This window comes from Salminus brasiliensis, chromosome 8 (assembly GCF_030463535.1).
Source record: "Salminus brasiliensis chromosome 8, fSalBra1.hap2, whole genome shotgun sequence".
Classification (NCBI taxonomy): domain Eukaryota; kingdom Metazoa; phylum Chordata; class Actinopteri; order Characiformes; family Bryconidae; genus Salminus; species Salminus brasiliensis.
This window is the reverse complement of record NC_132885.1, coordinates 4,682,968-4,706,955: the sequence shown is the minus strand read 5'-3', so window position 1 is coordinate 4,706,955 and position 23,988 is coordinate 4,682,968. Positions and strand designations below refer to the sequence as shown.

The 23,988-nt window shown below is 44.0% G+C and overlaps 1 protein-coding gene across 1 annotated transcript in view; it reads right to left on the bottom strand.

The window, feature by feature from the left end:
- ttn.1 (titin, tandem duplicate 1) overlaps window positions 1-23,988 on the bottom strand; it is a 145,681-nt gene that overhangs the window by 19,701 nt on the left and 101,992 nt on the right. The window contains 13 exon segments of the mRNA XM_072686177.1: window positions 110-409; window positions 517-801; window positions 898-1,191; window positions 1,295-3,061; window positions 3,176-3,481; window positions 3,618-3,920; window positions 4,026-4,325; window positions 4,436-4,723; window positions 4,835-5,131; window positions 5,232-5,534; window positions 5,629-6,216; window positions 6,306-6,602; window positions 6,744-23,897. Coding sequence (XP_072542278.1) covers window positions 110-409; window positions 517-801; window positions 898-1,191; window positions 1,295-3,061; window positions 3,176-3,481; window positions 3,618-3,920; window positions 4,026-4,325; window positions 4,436-4,723; window positions 4,835-5,131; window positions 5,232-5,534; window positions 5,629-6,216; window positions 6,306-6,602; window positions 6,744-23,897 — 22,482 coding nt within the window.

Genomic DNA, 23,988 nt, shown 5'->3' with positions numbered 1-23,988 from the left:
AATGAAAACAGATCGTTTACTGACTTTTTAATGGCAACAATTTCTATTTTATCTTCCAATATATCCACTAAGGATGACAAGTGAGAAACTGGGCTAAACTTAAACTTACTGTACTGCATTTGGGCGATGACAGGGACTGAGTCCAGTGGTCTACTGACACCAAACCTGTTGACTGCAGAAACACGGAACTGATACTCATTGGTCTTGATCAGCTTGGTGGCGTTGTATGTGCATCCCTCACAGTGATCTGTGACTAGTGCCCAGGAAATTTTGGCAGTCTCACGCTTTTCAATGACATAATGAGTGACCTCAGAGCAGCCATCATTCTCTGGTGGATTCCATGAAAGTGTTACTTTGCCCTCTGAGATGTTTGTGAAGACAATTGGTCCAACAGGCTCTCCAGGTGTATCTAGAAAAAAACATCAATATAATCAGATGTAATAGAAGAAACAGTTTTAAAAGGCTAGGGAAAGTATAAAATAACTTAATTTAGTTTTTTAACATAATTTTCCATACCAAAGACTTCAACTTTCATTGGTTCCTTCTTGGTTCCACAGAGGTTCTTGGCTTCTACAGTGTACAGGCCACGATGAGAGCGGTCGGCATCTCTAATGAAGAGAGTGCTCAGTCCACCAGCTGTTGTGATGTCTACCATCTTCTTGGTCAGTTCTACATCATCCCTGAACCATGTGACCTTGGGTGTTGGTCTTCCTGTAATTGTGACTTTAAGCTTGAGGCTTTCTCCTGCTTTGATAGCAACTCCCTCAAAGTACTCCGGACCAAATTCAATATTTGGACTGACTGTAAAGGAGGAAAACAAGATAATGTTATTTTGAAGAAAAGATGGGTGTTTGTGCTTAAAGTGGGAATTTCTGTACATACACAGCAACTACTTACAGCTTTCGTCTCTGATGAGTACATAGCCAGAAGACTGGGAAGGTGGGCTTACGGTGCCAATGGCATTTCTTGCTATAACTCTGAATTCGTAGCGCTCGCCGCAAGTTAGACCAGGCACTATGAACTCGGTGTCAGTCACATCCGTGAAGTTGGTCTTCAACCAGCGACCTTGTCCTTGTCGCTTCTCAACATTGTAAGCAACGATTTTGCTTCCACCATCTCTTTTTGGTGCATCCCATTTCAGCTTCACAGATTCACTTGTTACGTCAATGTAGTCAGGAGTACCAGGAGGATCTAAGTTGAACATAACGTAAACAGTTTAGGAATAATTCGCAAGGATTTACACACATTGGTTCAGCGTTTGTACTTTTAGAAAAAATGAATTAATGAAACTCACCAACAGGAGAAACAGCCATCATTGGTTTGCTCTCATCACTCATACGACTGTGTCCAGCATCATTCTGAGCATATACCCTGAACTGGTATTGCAGACCTTCAATGAGTCCAATAATCCTGTATTCCTTTACAGTGACCAATACTGGATTGACCTTCTGCCACATAATGCTGTTTGTTTCCTTCTTTTCAACATGGTATCCGAGTACTGGACAGCCACCATCAAAGATTGGTGCCTCCCACTGAATGGTCATGCCATCGTTGGTGACATTGTAGACAAATGGCATGCCTGGTGGACCTGGTGGTCTGAACTCATGCTTGGCGATGACATTTTGGGAAACGAGAGGCTCGCTCACGCCATACCTATTCTCTGCACACACTCTGAACTGATACTGAGTTCCCTTGATTAAATTGGGCACTTTGAATGACGTTCCAACCACGCTTGAACAAGCCATCTTCCAGTCTGTCTGGGAGGTGTCCCGTTTTTCAACGCTGTAGCAAGTGATTTCTCCACCTCCGTCATCGTTTGGTTCATCCCAAGATATCATAATGCTTTCTGCTCTGACCTCATCCAAGCGAATGGGTCCAATGGGTCTGGAAGGTGGTCCGAGGGTGATGACTTGTATGTGGAACGATTTCCTATTGACATTGTTGTCAAGTGTAAGTGTATATTTGCCACCATTCTCTTTTTCCACATTCTTGATCATAAGGGTTGCCTTGTTCTCTGTCTTTTTGAAGCGGATCTTTTCACTTTCTTTCAGCGGCAAGTTGTCCTTCAGCCAAAGCACAGCTGGCCGTGGTTTACCTTTGTATGGCAACTCAATATGTACATTGTGGCCAAGGCGCACACTGATCTGTCCATCAGGGAAGCCCTCAAGGTTTGCCTCAGGTGGTATGATATATTCCTTCACTTTAATTGGACCAATCTCTGTAAAATCACTGTTGCCCTTCTCATTCGTGGAGCAAACTCTAAAGAACATCTCTGTGAGCTCCTTAAGTTTCGTGATCACATGTTCGCAGTGTTTGTTTGTGCCAGCAGGGGCCCAGTCTTCTTGACCTTGAAGCCTCTTCTCGATGATGTAGTCAGTAATAATGCTACCACCGTCATAGTCTGGCTTGTTCCACTGTAGTGTCACTGATGTCTTTGAGGAGTCTTTCATAGCTAGATCTTTAACAGGACCTGGCTTCTCAGTGGCTTTGACAGACTCTGTTGTATTGCATCGATCACCCACTCCGTACTCATTTTCTGCCGATACACGGAAGAAGTACGATGTCTTCTCGGAGAGCTCCTCAATGACATAAGTGGTCTCTGTGCATTTGTTTGTTACAGAAGCATACATGCGTTTCGAAGAGTCTCTCTTCTCAACAACGTAGTTAGTGATTTCAGCACCACCGTCTAGGAGAGGAGGTTCCCAGGAAAGTGTCACCTTGCCACGAGTGACGTCCTTCAGGGTCAGATTTCTACATGCCGAAGGAGTGGCTTGTACTTTTACAGATAATGTCAATGACTTGGGCTGGCCGACTCCGTTCGATATCTCAATTGTGTATTTACCAGTATCGTTTCTAGTTACTTGTGACATTGAAAGGCACGATGATGTTTCTGTGTTGTGGATGATGTAATTAGCATCATTATCAATGTTTTGCTCTCCTTTTTTCCAGGAAACACTTGGAGCGGGTCTACCCTTGAGAGGCACCATGATCTCAACGTCTTTGCCAGCTTTCACAATGTAATGAGTTCTCATTGCAACATCTGTGTCAACCTGGGCCTCCTCTGCAAAAAACACATTAAAATACGATTACAAGTTAAATATTACTGTAACAAGAACACATCCAATGCATTGCAAATACATCAATTAATAAATAAAATACATTAATTTGTACTTACCAAGAATATCCTTAGCTTGTGTTGGTTCCTCCATCTCTATTGGGTCTCCACGCCCAGCACAATTCACCGCAGATACTCTGAAGTAGTAGTCAACATCTGGTTTAAGACCTGATGCAACATACTCAGTAGTTCTGACTTCACCCTTATGACTGATCACCGTCCATTCTCCTTCCTCACCAACCCGGTTCTCCACAACATAGCTAGTGATTTCACTTCCACCATCATACTCAGGCTTGGACCATCCAAGAGTAATCGATGTCTTTGTTGAGTCAACAACCTTCAGCTTAGTTGGCTCAGAAGGTATATCTGTAGAGAGGTTTACAAGCCATGTTTAAGAGGCACTGCAGATGCTGTCAAATGCAATCACTCAATTCAACTGAATAATAGTCATAATAACAATAATAATAATAACAATAATAATAATGATGGTGATAACACATACCGACAGGATCAGCTGCTTTGTAGAAATCAGACAAATCTGAGAATGGACCTTCTCCAGCTTTATTGATTGCACACACGCGATATTGATATTCATTTCCTTCAGTCAGGTGATAGACACTTGCTGTCGTTTCACTTATGGGGTCTTTGTAAACCTTAATCCAGCGTAGACTCTTCTTGTCACGTCTCTGCAAATAGTAGCCTGTAACCGTGCTACCACCATCCACTCCTGGTTTATGCCATACAATCTTCATTGATGTTCTGGTTATGTCCGTTGCTTCTGGTGTGGCTGGCTGTCCAGGAGTCACTGAACAAAACAAAAATAATTATAATTCAGTATTTAACCTTTTTTTTTTTTTTTTTGTATCTGATTGAGTTGTGTTTTTCAGCAATAGCATCTAAAATGTCTTACCAAAAGCATTCTTGGCAATGACCGGCTCAGACTCCAGAGGTTCTCCAGCTCCAAACTTGTTGACTCCTCTCACACGGAAGACATATTCACTTCCGCGAATCAGCTTCTGGACAGAGACTATGTGCTCCACCATACAATCCGAAACGGCAGACCACACAGCTCGGCTTGTCTCTTTCTTTTCCACTATGTAGTGGGTGACCTTGGAGCCGCCCTCATCTGCCACTGGTTCCCAGGCAATGACTATGTTTTCAGCAGTCACTGATTTGAACTCAATGGTTCCAGCTGGAGGTCCAGGTTTATCTAGACATTGTTAAAAGTTAAAGAAATTCATTAATTGCCACTGAAGACATGGGACAAGATATTAAATTAAAAAATAATATGTCAGGTTAGCAACACAAAGCTTTACATACCTAGAATCAATATTCTGATAGAGGCAGATGCTGTGCCAAACACATTTTTGATCTTTATTTCATATGTTCCAGTGTGCAGACGAGTGGCATCCTTGATAAGTATGGCAGATGAATCAGTGCTGCTCTCAATTGAAAGTTGTGAGCTTGTCACTAATTCCTTTCCATCCTTCAGCCATTCAATTGTGGGTAAAGGCTTGGCGATAATTCCCAGTCTTATCTTAACAGATGCCCCAGCTTTGTATTGTACAACATCCAAGTACTCAGGAGGCAAATCTATTGCAGGAGCACCTAAAAGGGCAAGTTTAAAAAAGACATTTAAGAGGATGTCAATGAAGTATTTCATTACTTCACTAGAACTAGGAACCAAGAAAATGAATTCCGTATGAAAATAATACTCACCAGAAACATCTACACACGTTGCTGGTCCAGCAATAAGAGATGGATTGCTTACAGAGCCAACTGCATTCTTGGCAAAGACTCTAAATTCATATGACTGATCCTGTGTCAGACCTGACACTGTGAAGTTTGTCTCGATTACATTGGTAAAGTTAGCCTTTGTCCATCTTCCATTTGGTGCATCTCTTCTCTCAACCATATAGCCAGTGATCTTGCTTCCGCCATCAAATGGAGGCTTCTGCCAGACAAGGCTAACTGAGTTCTTTGTAATCTCAGAGATCCTCACGTTTGCCGGAGGTTCTAAAACAACAGAAGAATTTAACATTTAGCAACAATGTTAAATTTGAAATGCTGTAAAATGTCCTACACATACAATAGATACACAATCTCAGGAACATACCACAGGCGTCAATGGCAAGTACTTCTTCTGATGTCTTGCTGAATTTTCCAATTCCAGCAGCGTTTTCAGCAGCAACCTTGAATTCATAGATCATTCCTGGGCATATGTTTGCCACTCTGATCTGATTGGCAGGAGTAGCTGTCTTGTTGACCTTCTGCCACAGGATGCTACTTCTTTCCTTCATTTGGACGTGGTATCCAAACACTGTGTTTCCTCCATCCACTACCGGTTCATGCCAGCAGACAGTAAGGCTTTCTCTCGAAACAAAGCTCACCCATGGTGTTGATGGTGGCCCAGGAATTGCTAAAATGGAATTGAAAGTGTATCGTTTAGATCTGAAAGTGTGGATTACTGTAGAAACAGAAATAGAACGCATTAAATGAAAGTGAAAACTCACTGTATGGAAGTTTCACAGTGATCGTCTGAGAGTCGATGTGATCGCTGATGCCAAAGCGATTCTCTGCTTTAATTCTGAACTGGTACTCTTCACCCTTTGTTAGCTTGGTCACCTTAATTGCACTCCTGGCAACTGTGGGGGTCACCTCTACCCATGCTGGCGTGCTTGTTTCGCGCCTGAGTACAACGTAGTTCGTTACCGGGCTACCTCCATTGTACAGAGGTGGGAGCCATTTCAGACTCAGGCTTGTTTCTGCAATATCGCTAACTTGAACTGGACCAACTGGAGGACCAGGTCTATCCAACACCAGTATGTTGATAAACATTTTGGTTGTTCCACCGAAGTTGGAGGCAACAATATCATATCTTCCAGCATCACTTGAAATGCTTTCTTTCAGATTAATATTAAGACTATCAGGAGTTACTTCAAAACTAAATCTCTTTCCACACTTGACTGGAGCGTTGTTTCTTGTCATTGCCACCTTTGGCATTGGTTTGCCAGTGAGAGGAAGCTCGAACTTCAGATTTGATCCTGCTCTCACGTAAACAGTGTTGTGTGGGAAGTTCTTCATATCGAATTCAGGGGCATCTATGGAAAAACAAATAATAACAAAATAAGATTTTGGATCTGGACGTCAATATATGGACGTAGAAGAAGAAAAAAATAATGTCACTCACCAACTTGATCTTTTACAACCACAGGAATAACCATTTCCTTTGGATCACTGAGTCCTGCGTGATTTTCAGCACGGACTCTGAAGAAGTACTCTGCATTTTCTCTCAGGCCTTTGATAGTATGGGTGTTGGTCTTTACAGAAGCACACTTCACCCACTTCTGCTGACCCTTCTCCAGAGCATCGATAAGGTAGCTCGTAATTCTGCTTCCGCCGTCATGCTCTGGTCTTGACCATACAATCGTTATGCTGTCTTTTGTCACTTCAGCCACTCCAAGCCTGGCAGGAGGACTTGGTTTTTCTGTTTAAATAATGGAGAGAAACAGTTAATAATGAACAGATTGTGTAAATCTATAAGCAAATATGATTAGTCTAAAAGAACATGGATAATTCTGGCAAAATTGATAATGATAATCAAAATCAAAAATGATAATGAAATTACCTGTTATTTTGGTTCCATCCTTTGTCTCGGCAGGTACGCCCATTCCAAACTCATTCTCTCCAATCACTCTAAAGTAGTAGACTGCCCCCTCCTGCAAGCCCTCGATCTTGTAGACGAGATTGTGGCAGTTATTCGTTACACAAACCCATGCCTTTTTACTTGCTTCACGTTTCTCAACATGGTAAGCCTTCACAGCGTCCCCTCCATCATTCTCTGGAACATCCCAGGTAACTGTGGCGGAGTCTTTTGTGACATCCTTGATCTTCACATTAATTGGTGGACCAGGGGAATCGAGAACTTTGACAACCATTGGCAATGATGCAGTTCCAACACCATTGTCCAGCGTAACAGTGTATTGTCCTGAATCATTTCTTGTTGCCTTTTCAACGGTCAGTGATGTGTATGTTCCAGTTGTTTCGACAGTAGCTCTTGATTTGAGATCAACGTCTTCCTTATTCCATGTGACTGAAGGCACAGGTACTCCTTTAAATGGTGTCTTCAGGGTAAAGGAATTGCCATGCTTGACAATCAACATCTTCCTCATCTCAATGTCAACATCAAAGACTGGTTCCTCCTTCCTGTCTGTTGCTGCCTGTGGCTCAGAAACTGGAGAACGTTCACTCAAGCCAATTTTGTTGATTGATTTAACAGCAAACACATATTCCACATCGGCCGTGAGACCAGAGACAGTGAACTCTGTGCTCTTGGTCATCTGGATGGCAACAGTCCATTCCTCGTCCGCTGTTTTCTTGTATTCCACACTGTATCCAATGATGGGAGTGCCACCATCCGATAAAGGCTTGTTCCAGACAATAGTAATGGAGCTCTTTGTGTGATCCAGGATCTTTGGTTTAGTTGCTGGGGATGGCACAAGCAGTGCATCCTCTGCTCTTGCTGGAAGTGATGGCTCACTGGGAGGACTTAGACCTGCAGCGTTTTCTGCGAAGACTCTGAACTCATATTCACATCCTCTCCTTAGTTTAGATACAACAGCTGTCAGATCTTTCACAAGCTCCCTGTTCACTCTGACCCATCGAAGACCTGTTCTCTCACGCCGCTCAATGACATATCCAGATATCTCAATGCCTCCATCATAAGTAGGCTTTGCCCAAGTGAGAGTCATCTCTTCACTTGTCACACTTGTGATTTCGACACTTGTTGGTGCAGCAGGGAAGGTGAATGGATCTATGACCTTGACCGTTTCACTGTCAAGTGCTTCCCCAAGTCCAAACTTGTTTACAGCCAAAACTCTAAAGATGTATTCATTGCCTTTGAGAAGTTTTGTGACTTTGCAGGTCTTTGTTTTTACTTCTGCATGTACAACTGTCCATGCCAGACTGCTGGTCTCTCTTTTCTGAACAACGTAGTGAGTGATATCTGCCCCACCAATTTCCTGTGGTGCTCCCCATGACAATGTGCATTCTTCTGCTGTAAGGCCAGTGACTGACAGTGGTCCAGCTGCAGGGCCTGGTTTATCAAGGATCACACATTTCACTGGTGTTGTTACTTTTCCAGCAACATTCTGTAGTGTCAGGATGTATTGTCCAGAGTCACTCCTTATGCAGTCTTTAACTGTTATCATAGTACTGTTGTCGGTGGACGAAATCTGAATTCTTGCTTTGAGTTCAATCTCCTTTCCGTCCTTGGACCACGATGCCACTGGAAGTGGACGTCCAGCTATGTCAGCATTAATCTTCAGGGTCTCGCCTGCTTTCACAACCACAGTATCTTTGAATTTGACGTCCATCATAATCCGTGGTGGATCTACGTCATCTTTCACTGTGATAGGGCCTGTGTTATCAGATGGTTCACTAAATGACCCAGCGGCATTCTTTGCAGTGACACGGAAATCATATTGCTGATCTTGAGTAAGACCAGTAACGTCAAAGTATGTTTCTGGAATATTGGTGAAATTGCATCTCATCCAGCGACCCTCTGGAAGATCTCTACGTTCAATGATGTAACCTGTAACTTTGGCTCCTCCATCATACTCAGGCTTTGTCCAGGAGAGAGATACAGAGGATCTTGTAATGTTTGTAATCACTGGTTGACCAGGAGGATCACAAGGATCTCTTGCAGCTACAGCCTCACTGACTTTGCTGACCTTTCCTATTCCAGCAATGTTTTCAGCGTACAAACGGTACTCATAGAACAAACCCTCTTCGACACCAGTTACTTTGAACTGGGTGTCTTTGATTAGAAGCCTGTTCATCTTTGCCCACAGAATGCTACTCCTCTCCTTGCGTTCCAAATGATAGCCAAGAACAGTGCTACCACCATCATTGACTGGTTCATTCCATGTGATAAGCATGAAAGACTTGGTGGCATGAGCCACCTGGGGGGTAGAAGGTGGTCCAGGTGGCTTGAATGTATATTCTGCTGTAATTCCAGGAGAGTCAATAGGCTTACTCTTTCCGTAGCGGTTCACTGCATATATACGGAACTGGTATTCAGAACCGTGTGTCAGTCGAGACACCTTAATGGAATTTCTGGCAACATTTGTTGACACAATCTGCCACACTGTGGTGTTGGTATCTCTCTTCTCAACAATGTAGTTATTGATGGAGCATCCACCATCATATTCAGGGGGAGTCCATGACAGCGTAATGCTGTCAGAAGTCACGGCATCAACCTTTACTGTAGCTGGGGGGCCTGGTTTGTCCAGCACCACCACGTTGACGTCTGTGGAAATGGTGCCTGCTGTATTGGCAAGAGTGATTTCATATTTTCCAACATGCTCAATTGCAGCTTCCTTGATGACAATCTTGCTTGACACCATGGTATTAATGATGGTGAGGGAGGATGTTTGCTTGAGAGGAAGAGCATCTTTCTTCCATGAAACCACTGGCTTAGGCCTGCCTCTTACAGGAACTTCAACAGTAAGGTCATCTCCAGCCTTAACACTAAAAGTATTAAAGAGGAGATTAACTGAGGGTTCGATCTCTATGTCTTTAGCACGAACCGGCACTCCAAGTTCTTGGGGCTCACTCTTGCCTTTCTCATTCAGTGCAATGACCCTGAAAGAGTATGTTTCTCCAGGGGTAAGGTTAGCAATGGTAGCCTCAGGAACCTTGGCTGTGCAGACCACGCCCCATTTGTCCGTGCCTTTCGGCTGCATCTCTACGTTGTAACAGATGACTTTACTTCCACCGTCATGTGCAGGTTTCACCCAAGTGAGAGTTACACTGTTCTTGGTTACATCCACAAGAGTCACCTTACCTGGTGGCATGGGTACTTGAGCAACTTTGATAGGATTCTTTGTTTCTACCATGACTCCAAAGCCATACTCGTTAACAGCGCATACTCGGAAGTAGAAGATTCCTCCCTCCTGCAAATCGTCTATCTTAAAGAAATTCTGTGTGCAGTTACTTGTGACAGTTGTATAAGCCTTTCTTGTCGATTCTCGCTTTTCTACAATGTAGTTGGTTATTTTGGCTCCACCATCAGTAAGAGGAGTGTCCCAGCAGACAGTCACTGAGTCTTTCTTAACATCTTTGATTTCCAAATTTTGGGGTGCGCTTGGTGTGTCGAGCACTCGGACATTCACAAATGCTGATTTTGTGCCGCTCTTATTCTCAAGAGAAAGGTTGTATTTCCCACTGTCGAATCTGTGCACGTTGTCTATCACAAGCATGGTATATGAACTAGTGGACTCAATTACCGCACGATCCGTTAGAGTACCCTCTTCCTTCTCCCATTTGATGGACGGTTCAGGTCTGCCTCTGATTGTAATAAACAGACGGAGTGAGCCACCTGCACGGACAGAGACCACTTTCCTAAGGTCAGCATCAAGTTCGATCTCTGGTGCTTCAACCTTTTCAGCTGCAACCACAGAGCCATGAACATCGGCAGGTTCACCAACCCCCTCGGAATTAATGGCACAGACACGGAAGTTGTACTCTGCATTTTCTTTGAGGTTTTCCACAGTTAAGCGTGTTGCTTGTAAGCCGGTTGGAGGTGTGCATATGGTCCATTCTTCTGCAGACACCTCTTTCATCTCAACAATGTAACCTTTTACAAATGCACCGCCATCAGTGGCTGGTTTACCCCAAGCCAGAGACACCGATGATTTAGTGTGATCTGTCACTTTAGGGTGGTGTGGTGGACCAGGGGGAGTTGTGGCATTTATTGCTCTGTAAAACAGAGATAGGTCACTTAGTTCTCCCACACCTGCTTCGTTCTCCGCTGCCACTCGGAACTCATAGAAGTGTCCCTCTGAAAGACCAGTGGCCTTGAAGTACAAGTCGGTCAGCTTTTGTCTGTTACATTTGGTCCATCTTACACTGTCTTTGTCACGTTTCTCCAAGTGGTAACCAATAATTTCCGTTCCACCATCATTATCTGGGGCAGTCCATGATAGAAGTATTGAGTCCTTGGTTATCTCGGTTGCTTCTGGTGCTGAGGGTGCACTTGGTGGCTTATAAGGGTTGCGAGCAATTACTGCCTCAGACTCCAGAGGGTCACTAATGCCAAATTTATTAACAGCTCTAACTCTGAAAATATATTCATCACCTGACAAAAGCTTTGTGACTTTGTAACCGGTGGACTGAATATTGGATTCAACCAGACTCCATGACAGCCTGCTTGTTTCTCTCTTCTCAACAACGTAGTGAGAAATGTTAGTACCACCATCCTGAGAAGGCTCAGCCCAGAACAGGTCACATCTATCCGACATAACGCCAATTACACGTAGTGGGCCGCTGGGTGGCGCTGGTCTATCAAGAACCCTTACAGTGATTGGGATTGTTTTGGTTCCACCACTGTTGCTTAATACAAGATCGTAGTGGCCGCTGTCTAATCGTGTGCAGTCCTTGATTGTAATAGAGGCACGTTTTTGAGTTGTTTTTACTTCAATACGCAGTTTCTTTTCCATTTCCTTTCCTTCTTTCAGCCATTGGACATCAGGAATGGGCTTTCCATGAATATCTGCATCAAGAACTATATGATCTCCAGCATTTACAATAATGACGTCCTTGTACTTAGGATCCATTGAAACAGTTGGAGGTTCGATTTCATCTGTGGCAGTGATTGGTCCAGTGCTATCAGATGGCTCACTGAAAATACCAGCAGCATTTCTTGCAATTACTCTAAATTCATACTGCTGGTCTGCAGTCAAGCCAGTAATTGCAAATTCGGTCTCAATCACATTTGTGAAGTTGACTCTCATCCAGTGGCCTTCAGGCAAGTCTCTCTTCTCAACAATGTATCCAGTCACTTTGCTTCCACCATCATATTGCGGCTTCGTCCACTGAATAACCACGTGGTTCTTTGAAACAGTAATAGCTTCTGGAGTACCGGGTGGATCACATGGGTCACGAGCAACAAAGCTTTCTGAAACCTTACTGGCTCTGCCAATTCCAACAATGTTCTCAGCATACACCCTGAATTCATATCCAATGCCTTCCTCAAGGTTGCATATCTTAAACAGGGTATCGGTAATGAGAGTTTTGTTCAGCTTCGTCCACAGGATGCTAGTTCGCTCCTTGCTTTCTAGGTGGTAGCCAATCACTGTGCTTCCACCATCATTGACAGGCTCATTCCACTCAATGATCATTTGATCCTTAGTGGCAGTCTTGACGTATGGCGTTCCAGGTGGGCCTGGAGGTTTATACGGATACTGAACAACAATTGACTTCGACTCCAAAGAGGCACTCTTGCCATATCTGTTTTCAGCAGTGACTCTAAACTGATACTCCGCGCCAGTTTTCAGTTTTGTTATTTTGAGAGATGTTCTGGCAACTGATCCGGCTACACTTTCCCATGTCGTTGAGGTGGTATCTCGCTTTTCAACAATGTAATGCTTCACCTGGCAGCCTCCTGTGTAAGATGGAGGTTCCCATGAGATAGATACGAAGCTATTGCTCACTTCATTTACCTTAATAGGGCCTGTAGGTGGACCAGGCTTATCAAGTATAATGATTCCAATTTCTTCCGTAACTGCACCAGCACTGTTTGTTGCAGTAATTGCATACTTTCCAAAGTCATCCTTACTGGCCTCAGTAATCTGTAGAATTGCTGAGGTTGGTGTGTTTGGAGTACTGATTCTGGATGTCACTTTAAGTGGCTGTCCATCTTTCACCCAAGTGACCTTTGGTTTAGGACGTCCAAAGACAGGGATTTCCAGTTTGAGATCCTTGCCAGATTTGACACTATATGTGCTAAACTGTACTTTCAGGCTAGGCTCAATTGTTAAATCGCTGGCAATGACAGGAGCAGCAAGGGGCTTCGGCTCACTCTTTCCTTTTTCGTTGTATGCAATAACACGGAACAAATATTCATGGCCAGATGTTAGTCCAGTGACTGTGCCTTCGCATGTTTTGACAGATGTTGCTACACCCCATTTATCTGTTCCCTTGGGCAGCATTTCAATCAAATAACCCACGATCCTGCTTCCACCATCATGCTCTGGTTTTTCCCAAGTCAGAGATGCACTGGCTTTTGTCACATCAGTTAGCAAGACCTTTCCAACTGGTAGAGGTACTTCAGAGGCTTTTGAGGCAGTCTTTGTTTCAACTGGTAAGCCAATTCCAAATTCGTTTTCAGCCATGATTCTGAAGTAGTACATGGCCCCCTCTACAAGGTTTTCCACTTTGAAGGTGGTCTTGCTACACTTTGTGGTGACACTGGCATATGCTTTCCTTGTGGATTCACGCTTATCAACAATGTAATTCTTGATTTTGGCACCGCCATCAGTAAGTGGTGGGTCCCACACAAGCGTAATGGAGTCCTTTCTGATATCTTTAACTACTAGGTTCTGCGGGGCTCCAGGTGTATCTAATACTTTCACTGCTACAAATTCAGACACAGTGCCGCTGCTGTTTTGCAGGGTGATGGTGTATTTTCCAGAATCCCTTCTGTCACAAGAGTCAATTGAAAGTTGCGTGAAGTGCAGGCCTTTCTCAATCACGGCCCTCTCTGACAACTCTCCTTCATCTTTAGTCCACTTCATCTCCGGTGTTGGTCTCCCCTTGAAAGGCACATTAATTCTGACTGATCCTCCAGCACGAACAATGATGCCCTTCCTCAGTTCTGAGTCAAGATGAATTTCAGGAGCTTCAAGTTTGTCCTCTGGTTTGGCAGTTCCAGGAATAACCGCAGGCTCACCTACACCAAGTTTATTAATGGCGCACACCTGAATCTTATATTCTTGTTGTTCTGTTAACTTTGCGATTTCAAATTTGTTAACACGCAGGCCTGTTGGTGGAGTGCACATAGTCCATTCCTCCTCCTCGGCTTTGCAGACTTCTACGATATATCCCTGAATCGGGCTTCCGCCGTCATTAAGAGGCTTTCCCCATGCCACTGAAATAGAGCTCTTGGTTGTGTCAATCACATGTGCATTTGTGGGTGGGCCAGGTTTATATTTAGGATCAGAAGCTTTATAGTATGATGTTGGCAAACTGGGTTCACCAATTCCAGCTGCATTTTCAGCTGATACTCTGTACTCGTATTCATGATCCTCTATCAGGCCTTGCACTCTGAAACATACGTCAGTCACTTTCTGTCTGTTGCATCTGGTCCACTTAATTCCTGACCGATCTTTCTTTTCAATGATATAGCCAATAATTTCACTTCCACCATTACTTTCTGGGGCACTCCAGCACACGGTCATAGAATCCCGAGCAATGTTAGTCACCTCAAGAATCTGGGGTGATCCAGGGGCAACAAATGGAATCTTCATTATTACTGATGAGGAGGTTATTGACTCGCTAGTACCATAACTGTTGACAGCCATGACACGGAAGATGTACTCGTTGCCTTCAAGAAGGTTCGTAATTTTGTATACTGTGGTTTTACAATCGCTAGAGACGACAGTCCAAGCTAGACGACTTGTTTCCCGCCTTTCAATAACGTAATGACTGACAGTGCTTCCTCCATCATGTTGCGGTGGTCGCCATGACAGCGTACATTTATCGCTTGACACTCCTGTGATATGAAGAGGTCCTTCGGGTGGACTGGGTTTGTCTAGTACTTTCACGTTGAATGAAACAGTTTGTGATCCAGCGACATTGGTGAGTTGAAGAGTGTAGTCTCCACCATCATGTCTAAGTGCGTCCTTAATGACGATCATAGCTCTGGTGACGGTGTTCTTGATTTCACATCGCATTGTGTTTTCAATTTCCTTGTCACCCTTAAACCACTGGATGGTAGGTGCTGGTTTGCCATGGACATCTGCATCCAGTTTGAAGGCATCTCCAGCATTCACAACAAGAGTCTGCGTGTATTCAGGATCGATAGAAAACTTGGGTGGCTCTACCTCGTCCAGGGCGGCAATAGGTCCACTGTTGTAGGATGCTTTACTAATAGTGCCAACAGCATTCTTTGCAATGACTCTGAAGTCGTATTTTGCTCCCTCAGTAAGGCCTGTGACAGTGAATTGGGTTTCAATCACGTTTGTGAAACTTGCCTTCACCCAGCGCCCCTCTGGCAGATCACGCTTCTCAACAGTGTAACCAGTTATAACACTGCCTCCATCGTATTCTGGCTTTGTCCATTGGATTGTTATGGAATTCTTGCTAACATGGATAGCTTCTGGAGTGCCAGGTGGATCACATGGATCACGAGCTATATAGCCCTCTGAGATTTTGCTGCACCTACCAATGCCAACAATATTCTCAGCATAGACTCTAAATTCATATTCAATGCCTTCCTCTAAAGGACTGGTTTTAAATTTGGTTTCTTGGATCAGTGTCTTGTTAATCTTCGTCCAGAGGATGCTGTTTCTCTCTTTCCTTTCAAGATGGTATCCAATAATGTTGCTTCCTCCATCTGAGACTGGTTCATGCCACTCAACAACCATATGATCTCTTGACAAGGATGACACAAATGGAGTTCCAGGTGGACCTGGCTCTCTGTATGGGTACTGGGCCACAACAGTTGGAGAGTCTAAAGCAAAACTCTTGCCATATCTGTTTTGGGCGATAATTCTGAACTGATACTCAGCACCAGTTTTCAGCCTGAGTACCTTTATTGTTGTTCTAGCCACTGAGACAGAAACATTCTCCCATGTGGTGCTGGTTGTGTCTCTCTTTTGTACAATGTAGTTTGAGACAGAGCAACCGCCAGTGTATTTTGGTGGCTCCCATGATAGTTTAACACTTGATACTGTTACCTCATCAAATCTTACAGGGCCGGTGGGTGGTCCTGGCTTGTCAAGGGTGATGATTTCAATTGTTGCTTCCTTTTGTCCAACAACATTGGAAACGTTAATTCCATACATGCCACCATCCTCTCTGGCAGCTTCCTTGATACTAAGAATTGTGCTGTATGGTGTATTAGAAATGTTCACCCTTGTTGTGAATTTAAGGGCTGCACCGTCCTTCGTCCAAGTGATCTTTGGTTTAGGGCGTCCAGAGACTGGAATTTCAACTTGTAGGTCCTTTCCAACAAGAACACTGTAGTTGCTAAATGCAGGTCTAACATCTGGTTCGATGACAAGATCCTTTGCTTGCACAGGGACGGCAAGAGTTCTTGGATCACTCTTTCCCTTTTCATTAATAGCAATCACTCGGAAAATGTACTCTTCTCCAGGGTTCAAATTACTGATAACAGCTTCTAATGTCTTCACATTAGCACAGCCAGACCACTTATCATTACCTTTCACTTGCATTTCAACAAGGTACTGAATAATTCTGCTGCCACCGTCATGCACAGGTTTCTCCCAAGCAAGAGAGATGCTGGTTTTGGTGACATCGACGATGCTTAATTTTCCAGGGCACTGAGGTACCTCTGATACTTTCAGTGGATCTGTAATTTCTGCAGGCAAACCAATACCATGTTCATTTTCTGCAAGAACTCTGAAATAGTAGCTACAGCCCTCCTGAAGTGGTTCGATCTTCCATGACAGTTTATGGCAATTTGTTACAACAGCAGAGAAGGTTTTCCTTGTAGTTTCACGCTTCTCAACAATATAATTTTTAATTTTAGCTCCACCATCCAAGGCTGGAGGTTCCCATGAAAGAGTGACAGACTCTTTTGTAATTTCTAGCACTTTGATGTTAACTGGAGCGCTGGGTGTATCAAGAACTTTGACACTGATTGTTGCAGTCTTTACACCTGAAGAGTTTTCTGCAATCACAGTGTACTTTCCACTATCCGATCTGTTGACTTTATCGATCACGAGCGAAGTGTGGCTACTTGTGACCTCAACTTGCACTGTCTCTTTGACAGGGCATTCATCTTTCTCCCATTTAATTTGTGGCACAGGACGGCCTCTGATGGGAATGAAAATTCGGAGAGATCCTCCTGCTTTGATCACGACAAGCTTTCTGAATTCAGTGTCAATATGAAGATCTGGTTCCTCAGTCTTGTCCTCTGGAAGAACAGAATCAGAAACATCTGCATGCTCACCAACACCAACCTTGTTCACTGCACAGACCCTAAATTTGTATTCCTGCTTCTCTTTCAGGTTTTCCACTGTGAAGCGTGTTAGCTTAACACCAGTTGGTGGAGTGCACATTGTCCATTCTTCAGCAACCACGGCATCCTCAGCATCTTCCTTTTTCTGCTCCACTGGTGCTTTTACCTCACATAACTCAACAATGTATCCTTGGATTTCACATCCACCATCATGGACAGGCTTTCCCCATGCAAGTGACACAGATGATTTGGTTGTGTCCGTAACTTTAGGATTATTTGGTGGTCCAGGCTTGAACACGGGATCCAGAGCCTTGTAGAATACTGTTGCTGAGCTAGGCTCACCAGTGCCAACAGCGTTCTCAGCTGCAACTCTGAATTCATAAAGATGTGCCTCAAGGAGCCCTGTAACTTTGAAGGTTAGATCAGTAACTGTCTGTCTGTTGCATCTGGTCCATCTCACACCTTCCTTGTCATGTTTCTCAATCACATATCCAGTAATAGGAGTGCCACCATTACTTGTGGGTGCCTCCCAACTTAGGACCATTGAGTCTTTCTTGACATTGGAGACTTCTATAGCCTTTGGAGCATCTGGGAGTGTGAATGGATCCTTAATAACAACAGGACTAGATTGAAGTGATTCTCCAACTCCAAATTTGTTAACTGGCATGACTCTGAAAATGTATTCATTGCCTTCAAGGAGTTTTGTTACTTTGAGATATTCCGTTGGAACCTTGGGTTCAACAAGAGTCCAAATTAGTCTGCTTGTCTCCCTTCTTTCAACGATGTAGTGAGTAATCTTGCTTCCACCATCCTGTTTTGGAGGTTTCCAAACAAGGGAACATTGTTCACTGGTAACCCCTGTGATGGTAATGGGACCCTCAGGTGCTCCAGGTTTATCAAGGACACTGACGTTGACTTGAACACCTTTTTCACCTCCTGGATTTCTTAGCAGCAGAGTGTACTGACCACCATCAGCAAGTTTGGCCTCCTTCACAGACAGACATGCATAGGTGTCAGTGGTTTTAATTTCACGATGAATAGTGTTTCCAAGTTCTTGATCTCCCTTCATCCAGTGGATTGTAGGGATTGGTTTGCCATGAACATCTGCATCAATTTTGAAGTTCTCTCCTGCATTTACAACAATGGTTTGTGTGTACTGTGGATCTATGCTGATGCGAGGTGGTTCAATCTCATCCTTTGCCGTAATAGGTCCTGTGCTGTAAGAAGGAATACTGAAAACACCTGCTGCATTTCTTGCAATGACGCGGAACTCATACTTCTGGTCCTCTGCGAGACCTGTGGCAGTATACTCTGTCTCGATAACGTTGGTGAAATTTGCCTTCAGCCAGCGTCCTTCAGGCAGTTCTTTCTTCTCAACAATATATCCCGTGACTTTGCTTCCACCATCATACTCAGGCTTGGTCCATGCAATTGTGATTGAATTCTTTGTGATTGTAACCGCCTCCGGTGTGCCAGGTGGATCACAAGGATCTCTAGCTATATAGCCTTCCGAAATCTTGCTAGCCTTTCCGATACCAACAATGTTTTCGGCGTACACTCTAAATTCATATTCAAGTCCTGCCTCAAGTGCTGTGGTCTTGTATGTTGTGTCCTGGATAATGGTTTTATTGAGTTTGACCCAGAGAATACTGTTTCTCTCTTTGCGTTCAAGATGATATCCCAAAATGGTGCTTCCTCCATCAATAACAGGCTCATTCCAGATCACAACCATACTGTCCTTGGTTGAAGTATGGACGAATGGTGTTCCGGGTGGACCAGGAAGCTTATATGGGTATTGTGCAACAACACACTCTGAGAGAAGCAAAGGACTCTTTCCATACCTGTTCTCAGCAGTGATTCTAAACTGATATTCACTGCCTGTTTTCAATCTTCCAGCTTTAACTTTAGTTCTGGCCAGATTTGCTGCTACAACAGCCCATGTTGTTGTAGATGTGTCTCTCTTTTCCACCATATAGTTGTTAATGGTGCAGCCTCCATTGTACTCTGGTGGTTTCCATGAAATAGTAACACTGTCAGCTGTTACTTCTTCAACTTTCACTGGGCCAGTCGGTGGGCCAGGTTTGTCAAGAACCACAACTCCAATGTCCACTGATGTCTCACCGGCAGTGTTGGAAAGTTTGATGCCATACCGGCCAACATCATCTCTACTTGCCTCTTTAATCACAAGATTCAGAAGGTTGTCTGTGGAAGAGAAGTTAACTCTGGTGGTTCGTTTAAGTGGGGCACCATCCTTTATCCAAGATACAGCAGCTTTAGGACGAGCAATATATGGAATATCTATGGTCAAATCCTTTTCAGCAAGGACACTAAATGTTGAGAATAGCAGCTTGGCAGATGGTGCAATAACAAGGTCCTTGGCTATCACCGGCACACCAAGTTGACGAGGGTCACTTGTGCCTTTTTCATTTCTTGCAGAAACACGGAACATATACTCCTCGCCAGCAGTGAGCCCAGGAATAACTGCCTCCGCAACCTTAACAATCACAGCTTGAGTCCACTTATCGCTGCCTTTAGCCTGCATTTCTACAACATATGCGACTACTCTGCTTCCTCCATCATGTTCTGGCTTCTCCCAAGACAGAGTGACACTTGTCTTTGTAACATCTTGAAGTGTAACCTTGCCAGGGGGTTGTGGTTTTTCTGACACTTTGACAGATTCCCCTGTTTCAATGGGAAGACCGATTCCATATTCATTCTCAGCCAGAACTCTGAAGTAGTAGTTGCAGCCTTCTTGAAGTTGATCAACAGTCCATGTTGTTTTGTGGCAGTTAGCATTCACAGTGGCGTAGGCTTTCCGTGTGGCCTCACGCTTTTCTACAATGTAGTTCTTAACCTTTGTGCCACCATCATTTAGTGGAGGATCCCAAATAAGTGAAACTGATTCTTTGGTAACCTGACTGATTTTGAGGTTTTGTGGTGCCCCTGGTGTATCTAGAACCCGAACTGTTACAGAAACTGTCTTGGATCCAGAGCTGTTCTCAACAGTCAAGTTATATTTGCCACTGTCAAATCTATTCACATTTCCAATCACTACTGATGTGAAAGATGATGTATTCTCAATCGTCGCTCTGTCCAAAGGTTCGTCGTTCTCTCTTGTCCATTTGACTTGTGGAGTTGGTCTTCCTCTGATTGGTACAAAGAGTCTTAGTGTGTTGCAGGCTCTGATGTTCACAACCTTACGGAGGTCAGCGTCAAGGTCAATTTCTGGTGGGAGAAGTCTTTCTTCAGCTTTAGGTGAACCGGGAACAGCTGCGGCTTCCCCGACACCTTCACTGTTCATGGCTGAAACATTGATTTTATATTCCTGATTCTCCTTCAGATTTATAATTGTAAATGACGTTCCTTTCAATCCATCTTTAGGAGTAACAATGGTCCATTCCTCCTCTTCAGTTCCAGGGAGGCATGTCTCAACAATGTACCCTGTGATTTCAGAGCCACCATCATACACTGGTTTGTTCCATGCAAGTGTTATGGAGGAACTTGTTGTGTCCAAGATCCTTGGGTTACCTGGAGGACCAGGTTTGAAAAGAGCATCTGAAGCTTTTGTGAATGGACTTGAGGAGCTTGGTGCACTGATTCCAGCTACATTCTCAGCGGTAATTCTAAATTCATACTCGTGCCCTGGAACAAGCCCGGTTACCTTATAATGCAAGTCAGTGACCTTCTTCTTGTTGCATTTTACCCAGCGCAAACTAAGCCTGTCTCTTCTCTCAATGCCATAGTTGGTAATTTCACTTCCTCCATTACTGGCAGGAGCTCCCCAGCAAACCACCATTGAATCCTTGGTGACAGCTGTGATCTCAGGAGTTTGAGGAGGATCAGGTGGAACGTAAGGATTGTCTGCAATAGTAGCATCAGACTCCAGAGCTTCTCCAACGCCATACTTATTAACAGCCATGACTCTGAAAATGTACTCATTACCTTTGAGCAGCTTTGTCACCTGATACTGGGTAACTTGCAAGTCTCTTACCACGGATGTCCAAGCAAGTCTGCTGGACTCACGTTTTTCAACAACGTAATATTCGATGTTTGCCCCGCCGTCGTCTGCAGGTGGAGCCCAAGTAAGCACGCATTTGTCTGCTGTAACATCTGAAACCTTAAGAGGTCCTCCTGGTGGTCCTGGCCTGTCAAGCACCTTAACGTTGAAGATATGTTTTGCAAATCCACCCACATTCGTAGCTGTCAGAACAAATTCACCACCGTCTTTTCTAATAGAGTCCTTGTTGACCAAATTAGCACTGATGTCTGTCATTTTTATCTGTAGTTTGCTTGTGTTTTCAACATCTTTTCCGTCTTTGGTCCAAACCATGGATGGCAGTGGCTGTCCTGCAACATCAGCATCCAGTTTGAAGGATTCTCCTGCTCTAACAAGCACAACATCCTTGAATTTGGCATCAACCATAATTCTTGGTTCTTCAATATCATCTTTACAAATGATTGCATCTGATGGCTCTGACGGGTTGCTAAGAGCACCAGCCGAATTTCTTGCAAATACACGGAATTCATAGGACTCATCCTTTGTTAGGCCACTTACAGTGAACGTGGTTTCGATAATGTTTGTGAAGTTAGCCCTTATCCAGCGTCCAGATGGTAGATCTCTCTTTTCCACAATGTAACCAGTTATCTTGAACCCACCGTCATATTCAGGCTTCGTCCACTGAATTGTGATCACATTTTTAGACACATAAATTGGGATAGGCTGACCAGGTGGATCCACTGGATCAAGAGCAAGCGTTGGTTCAGAGGCCTTGCTTGGTTTCCCTATACCAGCTATGTTTTCAGCCATGACGCGGAACTCGTATGCCGATCCAGGCTCCAGTCCAGTTGTTTTGAACAGGTTGCCCACCACGAGAGCCTTGCTGATCCTGTGCCAGACAATGCTGTTCCTCTCTTTCCTTTCAACGTGGTACCCAATAACTTCACTTCCACCATCATTAACTGGCTCATTCCAGCCAACTGTCATTGTGTCCTTAGTGAAGGCAACAACCTTGGGAGTACCTGGTGGTCCAGGCACCTTAAATGGATATGCAGCAACCACAGCTTCTGAAGTAATTGGGGGACCTACACCATATCTGTTTTTGGCCTTGACACGGAATTGGTATTCCACTCCTGTGGTTAGACGAGTTGCTTTAAAGGTTGTACGAATGATCAGTGAAGACAGCTCTGTCCATGTTTGGCTGGTGGTTTCCCTTATTTCAACGACATAGTTGTTGATTGGCACGCCGCCATCATTTTCAGGTGAATCCCATGAAAACTCGATGGACGTACGAGATATTTTGTCCAATTTAATTGGTCCCTTAGGTGGTCCTGGGATATCGTGCACTTTGACGATGATGCTGTCAGTAAATGAGCCAACTATGTTCTTTCCTGTCATTGAATATACTCCACTGTCGCTTCTCAGACATTCATTTATGGTCAAAATAGTTGATGTAGATGTATTTTCAACGATTGTCCGTTGTGTTAATTTGAGGGCTTGATTGTCTTTCTGCCAGGAAACTGTTGGCTTAGGACGTCCAATTACAGGCACCTCAACCTTGATGTTATCTCCAGCCTTTGCGATGACTGTCTTCTGACAGACACCACGCAGATCGAATTCTGGTGCTGTGCTTTGTTCTCTAATTACAACATGCTTGCTTTCTCGTGGTTGGCTTCTGCCAGATAGATTTACAGCCATTACACGGAATACATACTCCTCATTCTCATTTAAATTCTTTACTGTAAAATCTAAAGACTTCACAGTGGTCACATGACTCCACTGGTCTGTTCCTTTCTTCTGAGCCTCAAGAACATACCCAGTGATTCTGCTTCCACCATCATGTTTGGGTTTGGTCCAGGCAAGACTCACAGAGTTTTTGGTAACATCAGTAATTGTAACCATTTGAGGTGGAGTTGGTGCTTGAGATGCTCTGATGGGATCTGTGGTTTCAGCTGCCTCCCCGATTCCAAATTCATTTTCAGCAGATACTCTGAAGTAATACTCAGAGCCCTCTGACAAATTCGGGATGCGGATAGAACATGAAGCACATTTTGTCACCACGGTCGCGTATGCCTTGCGAGTAGCTTCTCTTTTTTCTATGATATAATTAGTAATCTTTGAACCACCATCAATGAGAGGCATCTCCCACTGCAGTGTAACACTTTCTTTGTCAATGGCCTTTGGTTTCAGATTCAGAGGGGGTCCAGGGGAGTCCAAAACTTTAACATTCACATAGGCAGTCTTCTTCCCAGCAGCATTCTCTAATGTCAAGTCATATTTCCCAGCATCACGCCTGTTGCAATCAGGAATTACTAAAAGACTGTATGACTCTGTATTGTCAATAATTGCACGGGTTTTCAGAGCAGTCTCCTCCTTTGTCCAAGTGACTGTAGGTGTTGGACGTCCCTTGATTGGAACGAATATGCGAATGGAATTTCCAGCCTTGACGACCAATGTTCTTCTTAATTCGGCATCAAGTTCCAGATCAGGAACTTCCTCACGCTCAATAATTTCGACAAGGTCTACTGTTTGTGCTGGTTCCCCAACTCCAATTGCATTCACTGCAGAAATTCTGAAATGATACTTAGCTCCAGCCTGCAGCCCTGGCACAACAAACTCATTGATCCTCAAAGGTGAAGTTGTATCCTTCACCCAGGCCTCTTCTCCGTCCTTTTTGTGTTCAACAATATATCCAGTCACATCCATGCCACCATCATCAAGAGGTCTGCCCCAGTGGAGTTCTGCTGTGGTTTTTGTTGTATCAGTGACTCTTGGGTTGACTGGGCTTCCAGGTACAGCTAATAGAACAAGAAAGCATATTAGAAAAATAAGTACTGCTACACAAATGTTAGATTGTTTTTAGCATTCTGAGATTAAAAGATAGAGAGG